The sequence below is a fragment of the Telmatherina bonti genome, assembly GCF_933228915.1.
Source record: "Telmatherina bonti genome assembly, chromosome: 18".
NCBI lineage: Eukaryota > Metazoa > Chordata > Actinopteri > Atheriniformes > Telmatherinidae > Telmatherina > Telmatherina bonti.
This window is the reverse complement of record NC_136616.1, coordinates 30,718,871-30,728,930: the sequence shown is the minus strand read 5'-3', so window position 1 is coordinate 30,728,930 and position 10,060 is coordinate 30,718,871. Positions and strand designations below refer to the sequence as shown.

The 10,060-nt window shown below is 38.5% G+C and overlaps 1 protein-coding gene across 1 annotated transcript; it reads left to right on the top strand.

Moving 5' to 3' along the window:
- Positions 1-1,011: 1,011 nt before the first annotated feature.
- Positions 1,012-9,784, top strand: LOC306768859 (uncharacterized protein). The gene is made up of 4 exons (XM_079257320.1): positions 1,012-1,198; positions 2,682-2,758; positions 3,765-4,112; positions 8,341-9,784. The coding sequence occupies exons 2-4, from the start codon at positions 2,698-2,700 to the stop codon at positions 8,490-8,492; spliced, it is 561 nt and encodes a 186-aa protein (XP_079113446.1). The 5' UTR covers positions 1,012-1,198; positions 2,682-2,697; the 3' UTR covers positions 8,493-9,784.
- Positions 9,785-10,060: the final 276 nt, after the last annotated feature.

Genomic DNA, 10,060 nt, shown 5'->3' with positions numbered 1-10,060 from the left:
TAAATAAATGACTGAGAATCTGACTTATCATGAAACAATATCCTGACAGTGAAAACAACAAACAATATTTTTTGTTTCAGTCCAACCTAAATCTTACAGTATGGACTTTTTTATTCACGCATTCAAAGAAGCGCAATTCATACACTGATTAGCAAATCAGTAGTACAGGCTTTAATGTCTTGCCCAAGAGCACGTAAGCATGTGAAACAGCTAAGTAATACATTTCCATATGGATGATAACTTTGAGAATGGCAAATTAAATGTCACAGCAGATTTAACATGTAACCTTTCTTAGACATGTTGTTTTTGTGTTAAGTTGCTGGTTCCTTGCACCTTCACCTACTGCCTCGCTCACCACCTTTTATCACAAATACTCAATAAAGGTTAGGTATTCACATATTAGTGAAACAAAGAAATAAACAAGAGTGATAAAAGTGATGTGAAAACTATTTATAACTCCATCAGGACTTTGTTTATTTGATTGATTCATTCATTGTTTTTAATGATAGAACAGTACACATTATAAAGACATAAGAAGAATACAAAGAAAACAACAACAACCCATACACACTGGTTAAATCAAGAAATTAGATACTGAAGAAACATATAAAGTAATTAATATCATTATAAGTGTAGGATTGTTCTTTGCACAAAAACCACCAACCTGCACCCAGCCTGCTGCCTCTACTTCAGTCTCATCAATACACAAACTGGGAAAAGTGACATTAGCACTGCTAAACTTCAGTCTGCAACCATTTACATTCTTTTAAATTAATACATTGTTTAGTAAGTATTTAAAATACCATAAACCAGGGTAAAAAAGATTGTGTCAATGGGTGACATGACCAAGAAGCTGTACGTCTACGTTTGTGTTCGACGGTGGTTACCGTAATACACAATGACATAACTATGCGCACGCATATTTCCTCTCTTGACAAGGAGTGCGAAAGGAAAAGGAAGCCTGCAAAACTTGCTGGTGTTAGGGTAGGAGGAAGTGGGTGTTGCCAGGGAGTAGAAGTAGCCCAGGAAGCTGTGCAGTTTCTTATTTCTTTGTTGCGTACTTAGTTTTAATGGATTTTATTGTCTTCTTCGGGTGAATCAGACGGTGGAGCCGTGAGATACAATTGCTTGCTTAAAGGTTTTAAAGTCTGGGAGCTGAATCAAGTTGTCTTCCTCCGTTTGGATCAAACTGGGAAAGGTACGTTTTTAGCACATGTGGAGAGAAACCCCTGCCCCATTGTTCAGCACCAAGCCTCCACTGCGCAGTTTTTGTCTTTCAGCAAGTTTGTTTATTGCGCTGTTGAAAATCATTTAAAATGCATTGAATAAAACTTATTAATGATTGCTGAGTTTAGAAATGGTAGAGTCAAAAAGGAAAAGAAACTTTTTTCATGGTCTTGATTATGAAATAGTTTAGGTTTTGTTGTATTCAGGAAATGAACTTCCAGGGACACTTTCAGACCTCGGTTTCAGACCGAAGTAAAGTTAGTTTGAGGTTTGATATTTAACAGATAATCGGACACCCAGTTTCCCGACCCGAAGCCACTTCGTCGTGGGGTTAAGATGCACGATGCGACGGTCTTCCTAACTTTATACCAACATCCAGTCTCCTCGTTATAACTTGCCGACCCTACGCCGCTTTGTTGTGGGGTTGTGACAGCCGATTTCAAATAGGCCTTGATTTCCAGGCTCCTGGACCCTGACTTCTGAGGGTTGGTCTTCATGAGTGAGACTTGCAGTGTTAGCTGAATGATGTGCTTTGTGGCGCCACGTTTGGTTTGTTCTTCAGGTTCTGGGTATGCTGGGGTTATTTGGAAGTGTATGACCAGTCTGGGTTAAATTGAGGTGGGATTTCTCTGAGGTCTTTGTTAATAAAATTGCTTGTTTGTTTAAATACTGAGTTCTATGTTTATTCTTAGTTACTCATGAGGCTCACCTCATCACCAGCCTCAAAAACACCTGGCACTTCCTCATGCTTCCTAAGCCTTTTAGAAACTCAGAGAGGAAGCCTTCCCCCACCAGGTGGCGCTGGTTACATTTTAATCGTGTGCTAATTTAAATAAAATTTTTAATCATTCAATAGGTTTTTAGTCACATGACTTACACATCTCAAATCACTAATTGCTCAGCTAGTCATGCCACATGTTGCACAGCCTTTATTTTCTCCATTTTTTTTTACATGAATTTTTGAATATTTTAAAGTTCAATAGCTTTTTAGTCATGTGACCTACACCTCAAATCACCACCGCCACCATGCAACTCTTTAAGGCAATGCACACAGCTTTCCTCTTCTTTAAAGGCAAATACACAATTTCTCTCCACTTAAAGGGAATGTACCACTAACATTCAATGTGACACAAAGAAAACATTTGCATCCAACTAATTAACTAAAGAACATAAAACTGGAAACAATAGACATAAATCAGTGTGCTGTAGTTTGTCTCCACTGCTGGAATGTATGAGCTGAATACACACTTTGTTTATACACTGACACTGTCTTAATGAAGGTGAAACAATTCAACTAAACATTTTTGTTTACACGGCTGCAGTTTTTGCCCTCTGAAGCTAAACAGTGGTTTTAAATGAGAGACTGACAAAAATGGAATCGGATGTGTACATAAATGATATAAACTGCTGCAGAAAACATGGATGAAAACATTAAGATAAAGTCTCTGTTTCAGGGCAGAATAGTGATAAATGGCAGTTTGGAGATTTGACGTGCCCCTGGAGCTCATTTTGGGTCTCTATCTTGCTGCTGGTGAGTTACTTTTCTACTTAATTCTCCTTCTAAACAATTAACTAAAACAGCAACAGCTTCGAATGTAAGTAATGAATTTTCTACGTGGCATTTAAAACACGTGAACGTCACATAGAAATTTGCATGGATGTCGGCTGGTTTGCAGACCAGCCAATGTTCAAACCAGAACCCTTCTTATTGTGAAGTGACCTGTTTAACCATGACATCACTGCCATATTTTTATTATTGTTAATAACTCTTACATGTCATACTGGTGGTGGGATAGCAATAGTAGGTTAAAGATTCACATTCTATTGTTCAGAGGTCAAAGTCGCCCTCACACCCACATGAGAGAAAGCTGATCCAGTCCTCATGCTTTTCTTTATAAAAATAGAACCCAGACCGTAAGGAGGAGCATGTTTATCAGGGAATTTATGGTATTTTTGTATCTGTATAGTCATTTATGGTCATCTGCAATCTTGGCAGTGTAAAAAAAACAAAACAAACAATAATTGCGATTATTTCTTTCTACTAGTGTTATTTTCTTTTTAGTCATCACTTTACCTATTGGTTGTTATGGTTATTGGTGTTATGATTATTTTATTTTGTCAACATTTTGTTAACATTAGCATCCAGACATGTTTCCTATGGTGCATGGTGTGCTTCGCACCAGATTTGATGTAATTTCTCGAAGTTTTGACCTGAAGATTGTTTTCCCACCTCCGAGACGAATGTTGAGGAAGCGGAAGGGTTTTTAAAGGCAAGAGAAGAAGAGGTTGTGCACTGATAAATATTAATATATACAAATAATACAAATAAAAAGCCAAAATCATGGCAAATATCTCTAAAAGCAAAATTATTTTTGAATTATTATTCAGTCTTTTAAAATAATTTTCTTTTTCATTTTTTGCTATATCACAAGCAGTAACTTCTCCAGGCCACTAAGGGACACCGTAATTATTACATTTATAAGAGATCTGACTCCTGTTGTCTTTCTTTTATTTTGCTTTTTCTTTTAACTCTGCAGGTCAGACTCCATCAACTCCAGCTGTCTACCCTGCAGAGGAGCACGGAAACATCACGCTGACGTGTTTTTTCCCTGATGGCACTGACACACCTCCTGATTCACTGCATATAGACCTGATGAAGGTGGAACCACTGAGGAGGATTTATTTCTATGATAGCAAACGCAAAGACACACTGTTTATAGATGAGTTCTACCGAGGACGACTGCACTGTGATCCATCGTTCATCAGGAATGAACCAATCAAATGCTTCCTGACTGACGCGAGGCTCAACGACACGGGAACATATCAGTGTCTTGTTGTTGCTGACAGAAAAAATAAAAATGAGATTTGTGACATCAGAGTTACAGGTAAGCTGAAAGCATCTAATAATGAGAAGGTTCATTCATATGTTTTACTCGACTGAAACTGAACTTTAGTCATTAGATTTACTTGATGACTTCATTTATGTTGATGCAGAAATATCATGGCCATTTTCTAACGATTGTCAGTGACCTGCAGGAGTTCCAAGTGTCCCTGCTGCAACACACCTGATTCAAATCAATGTGTATTCAGCAGACATGTGCAGAGCTTGTCTGAGTCAGGTGTGTTCCAGCAGGAACACTTGGAAAACCTGCAGGCCCTCGAGCACCAGGATTGATGCCTTTTTTGTATGATAGTGAAATTACACATTTCTAACTTATTCATTTCCATTAATATCATTGTTTTAAAGTCATACTCAGGTGTAGGAAGAGTTTTAAATGCTAAGATAACTTCACATCAGGAGTTGAACAAGCCTGTTAACTGCAGCAGTTCACATACATTATTGCACTTCGTTTTTTTTTTTCTCTTTTTAAAACCAAAAGGGAAAAATCTGAGAAAAGGACCTACAACATTAAAAACAAAATAGCAAAGCATCTGTTGTGTAGATACAACCATATATTGTTTGTAGATGTTGCCAAAAAAGTTTGTGTTTAGTACTGTTGAACATCTGGTAGTTGTCAAAACATCTGAATTTGACATTTTAAAATGCCTTTTTTGGTGGTGACTGTTGAAATGTACATCCACTAAACATGATTATCTTCTAACTTTTATTAAATAGATTAAATTGACTGCAGTGTTTTAGTAAAGTGTTTCTAAATGAATGACTTAGATATGATAAATCTGTTGCTATAAAGTGGTCTGAAACTTCACCTAAAGGTTCTGGATGTTACCACAACATCCAAACCCTGCTGTCTTACATAAGCATTCTCGCGGTGACTCATATTAAATATGATGACACCAGAGTTTAAGACCTGTGCACAACTTGTGTCACCTGTAAGAAAGAAAAAAGGTTGATTTTGTGTAAAGGTCCAAGAAAAGTTGAATTAGCAAAGTATGTAATTTGTTAGTTTTTTTTCAGTTTCATATGTCAGATTATGCTAAAAATAGAGATACGATGTGGGGATAAAATTTTCACAAAGTAAATAAACATAATTAAAATCTATAAATAGATTGAAAGAATTTTACTAAAATAAACCTCATAATCAATCTGCTCTAGTCTAGAAGCTCCACTGTTACACTGACTGGTAGATGACCCCTCCTCTCTCCAGGAAGTTGTGCAGCCTACTGCAGTGGGGACAAAGGTCTTCCACAGTCTTTCTGTGGAACCATGCAGAGACATTACTGAACGTACACGATAGGTCTGGGCGATTAATCAGATTTTTATCTCAGTTACGATCTGGGTTTTCAACGATCATAAAAATAAAAGGGTGCGATTATTTTTCTCTTTGCAGTTTCCACTCCTGCTGTCTTCAGTTTCTAATCAAGCATCACCGGCATTGCAGTGCTTTGGTTTCATTCAGCCACTGTTCTCACTAACGACTAGCGACAAATCTAGCAGCTTTTACTGGAGTTATTAGAGACTTTTCTGGTGTTTTGGCGACTGACTTGAAGGCACATATTGTTCTGCAGTTACTGTAAGGAAGGAGAAGCGGGAGCCTCTCCCGTCCTAAAGCACTCCCAGGCGGCCAGTCTCAGTCGGCTCCGGCTGCAGGTCAATGTAGAATAACTGCAGTAGGTTGTGGAAGTTCACCTAAACATAGTTTATACCACTGTCAGTGACAACTGGCTGCATTATTTTTGTCTAAATGCACACGTATTCCGACGGGTTAAACACTGCAATATCCGTCCGTTATGGGCCGTTACCATAGCAACGCGTTAATCAGCTGGTTCAGATCAGCTGTCTTTTAGCAGGTGAATGAGACAAACGCGCTGTAGCCTGACAGCAAACATGAAATAGTTCCTGTACTTCAGCAAATGTTGTAGAAAAGAAATACACACTTGTTAAAATATTTACGGTGTGGAACCATGGTAAAAGCGGATTAAACAACTCAAAACCGTGCATTAGACGGTTATAATGCACGACGCGGAGTCGAGAACACCACGACACACAGCATTGTTTAATCTTAACTAATATTTATCTATTCAGTTTACATCAGTATTTGCACTTCGTCATGACAAAGCTTCATGTTATTTGTTTGTTTTCTAAAATATGAGGAATCCTAAAGACATTTTTTTTAAAAGTCACGGTTTAATGTAAAAAAAAAAAATGTTAAAGATAAAAGGATAATCGTGTTCAATAATCGAGATCTCAATTTCAGTCAAAATAATCGTGATTATCATTTTTGCCATAATAGAGCAGCCCTAGTACACGACTCCGTAGGCAGCCAGAGTACAGAGGATTTGAGGTGTTGAAATTTGGAAGGAATTTTCTGCTGCTTCACTGCCTCCTCCAGCCTCCGTCCCTTTTTAAATGAATGTATTCAGCTGGTGTTGGCTCCTCCTGATGGTACAGCTCCCCCAGCATGTAGGAGCACACTGCCAACCATCAACTGATAAAACATCTGTAGCAGCCTGCTGCAAATATTAAAGAAAGCTTGTCTCCACAGGAAGTAAAACCTTTTACTGGCAGGAGTATCAAACTTCCGTTTTTGATGGCCACTATCTGGCAAGTTTCTGTTTTTTCCCTCTACCAAAACACCTGATTCAAATCAAATGATTCCAACAGCTTGTCAACCCATGCATTTGTTCAGTCTGGTGTGTTGGAGCATGGAGACAACAAAAACCTGCAGGAAACCGGCCCCCCGAGAACTGGACTTTCAAACCTGTGCTGTAGACTGGGTTAGCATTTCTGTGTTTAGTTAAAGTAAAGTGTGGAGGAGAAGGAAATAAAAGTATCCTTGAGGACCAGAGATGGACAATAAGAACAATGGCTCCTTTTCTGAGTCAGTATCTTTCCAGTCTTGTTGATGAATTGGCTCAGGAGGTCCAGGCATCTGCAGTACAGCATGCAGAGCTTTGACCTCTGACCTCTGGCTTGGTGTCCTACTTTCTGCTGCGAAAGTTCATAATCATGTCGTTTGATCATTATCACTTTAATCAATCAAATCAAATCAAAGATACTTTATTCATCCCCGAGGGGAAATTCAGAGTTAGAGCCAGCTCGTCCAAGGTCAGACATAGGAACATGTAACATTCATGACAAAAGAGCAAAACAGAACCGAGCTAAGCTCAGGCCATGCAGCTATTACAGCGCTGCCTTACAATAGATAAGAACAGAGATACAATAGGATCATAGGGGGTTGAGGGCAAAAAAAGGTCATGTTCAATTGCACCAATCAAAGGTCTACATTTTCTACATTGTGTACATCGTTAATATTGTGTATATTTAATGATTATGTATTTTTATTTTACTTTTTGTGTTTTTACTGCTGTTAAATGGCATGCACAGTTTTGGAAGCATGTATATGGAAGCATGTATATCTGCATTTCACTGCCATCTTGGATGTGCATGTGACAAACAGCTTGAAACTTGATAACTTGACACCGTGGGACAGTGAATCCGTGTGGATGTTGACATATGCCACATTTTCTGGAGACTTGCACAACTATCCTAAAGATGACCTCGGGGGTGTTGTTGACCTTGTGCAGCTTCAGGCATTTCAGCATCAATGTGTGAGGAATGAAGTCATAAGTTTCCTCCTTAGTTTTCTCCTTCCTTTAAGAGGAAACTGTTAAAAAGACACTTTCATGAATCATTTAGGCCAGCCTTGTTTAAACTGGGGGCCCCTAGCTCCTACAAGGGTCCCAAAATAATTTCAGGGGCTGCCGGAGTATTGTAAAAAAATATATACAAAGTTCCGACTTTTATTAGGAATATCATAAAGACCTTAACGCAGATAAATTTGTTAAATTAACTGTTAAATGCTTAATTTGGCATTGTTTCTGCAAGAGAAGCTGGTTTGAGGCATTTAGATGTTACAGCAGTGAACCAAATCCAGTTTCTCATAACTCTCCATCACATAAGTGGGTTAAAATGAGGTAGGGTCACCACAAACACCATCATATGATGTCTTGGGGAATCGTGGCTCAAAAAGTTTAGGAACCACTGATTTAGGCAGTAAACATACAAGCTGTATAACCTTTTCACTGATTCCCAATAACAATGTATTTAGTGTTTTTGTAACTTCTCGACTTTGTTCACTCGTCTAATGACACGTTTAAGCTCTCAGAAAACTTCAGAAAGTCACTCATTTTTTTTGTTTTATCTCTTTGCAGCATCCTGGAATAAAACAACAGAGGAAACTTCACCGCCAGCAATACGGGAAAGAATCGGACTCTACGTGGGTTTTTCGATGTTCATAGTACTTATAGCAGTACTTTTAGTTCTTTACTTGAAAAACAGGAATGAATCCAGTTTACAAGAGTGATTTATAGCTTGACAGGAAAAATGGCATTTCCCAAAAACCAACATGCCATTTAAAGTGAATAGTGTTGCCATGCCATCTATGCATGTAGACAGTTATTACTGTTTTTGTTGTTTGTCTGTTTATAATTTACTACCTCATGTGACTACAATTTACCTCAAAGTGCTAATTTGAGGTACCCTTACCTTTTTCTGCTATTAGGATACTTAAGCTGTTTGTTACTGCATCAGAGGTCTGAAACCAGAAACCAGACCGGGTGCTATGTTGAGTCTTTTTATGTTTGGAGTCTTCAGGTACTTGTCACTGCAACTAAGGTTTCCAAACCAGGAACCAGACCAGGTTCTGAAATGGTTCTTAGTGAAATGGAGAAGAGTTTTCTCACAATCCCTCAGTGTTTAACACTTTTGGATGATAACTCTGCTGCTGCAGTAAATCTGCTATTCTCACAGTTATCATGTCAAAGTGAAAGACTTGAAATCTTTCTGAAGTCTCCTTTACATAAATGCATACATGCATGTATGTATGAGTTTCGAACCAGCAACTTTCTTGCTGCTATTTTGTGGTGCCAGCCACAGTGGTGAGGCATTATTAGATTTTTATTTTTTTCCGTTGAATTGTTTACTTGTGTAGCACATTACAGGACAAGTACTTTACATAAAACGTGAAAAGCAATACAATGGTTGCAGGAGGAAAAAGAAAGCATAAAACTTCAATTGAAATTATATATAGACAGAAAAAGCGAAAATAGAATTAGGTGAAGTTTAAGAAGTAGAAGTTACGCTGTGTGGAAATAACAGTTTGATAAATCACAGCAAATAGAAACGTTTTAATAAAGCAGCTTGCAGCTGAGAGATTCAACAGATCGGCCGTTTTCCAGGAGTTTGATCCACATTTAAAAAAGAAAAAAACTAGGAACAAAAAGTAGATTTGACCTTGAATACCTCGTGGATCTGGTTGGTTTATAACAAACCAGAATATCCTGAATCTGTCTGGGACCTTAACCATTCAGTGCTTCAGAAACGAACAGCAGTCTATTGTTGACAGACAGGAAGCCAAAACATCTGAGGACTGGACTTCTATGATCCACTTTCTTGGTCTGAGAACATGAACGGCAGCGTTCTGGACTCTTTCAGAAGACCTACAAGGACAGCGTTACAGTTGTCTAGTAAAGATAAATGCAGAAATCCTGCTGAGTCATCAGTCCTTTAATCCTCCAGATGTTCTTATCTGTATAGCGCCACTTCCCAACAATGTTGTCACTTTACACACACGAATCAACATACACATCATTTCAAGCCAATTCATACATATCCTATAATAGAAACCAACTGATTGCATCGAGTCATGACTTCGATCCAATCTCCCATCCTGAGCTGCACGAGGCGACAGTAGGAAGGAAAAAACTCCCTTTTAACAGGAAGAAAACCTCCGGCAGAACCCGGCTCAGGGAGGGCAACCATCTGCCTCGACTGGTTGGGGTGGAGAGGACAGGAAAGACAGATCAACATGTACAACTGCACTTAATCAGGAAGACCTGTGAAAAAAAGGAGAAATAAGTTAGAGACGGCAAT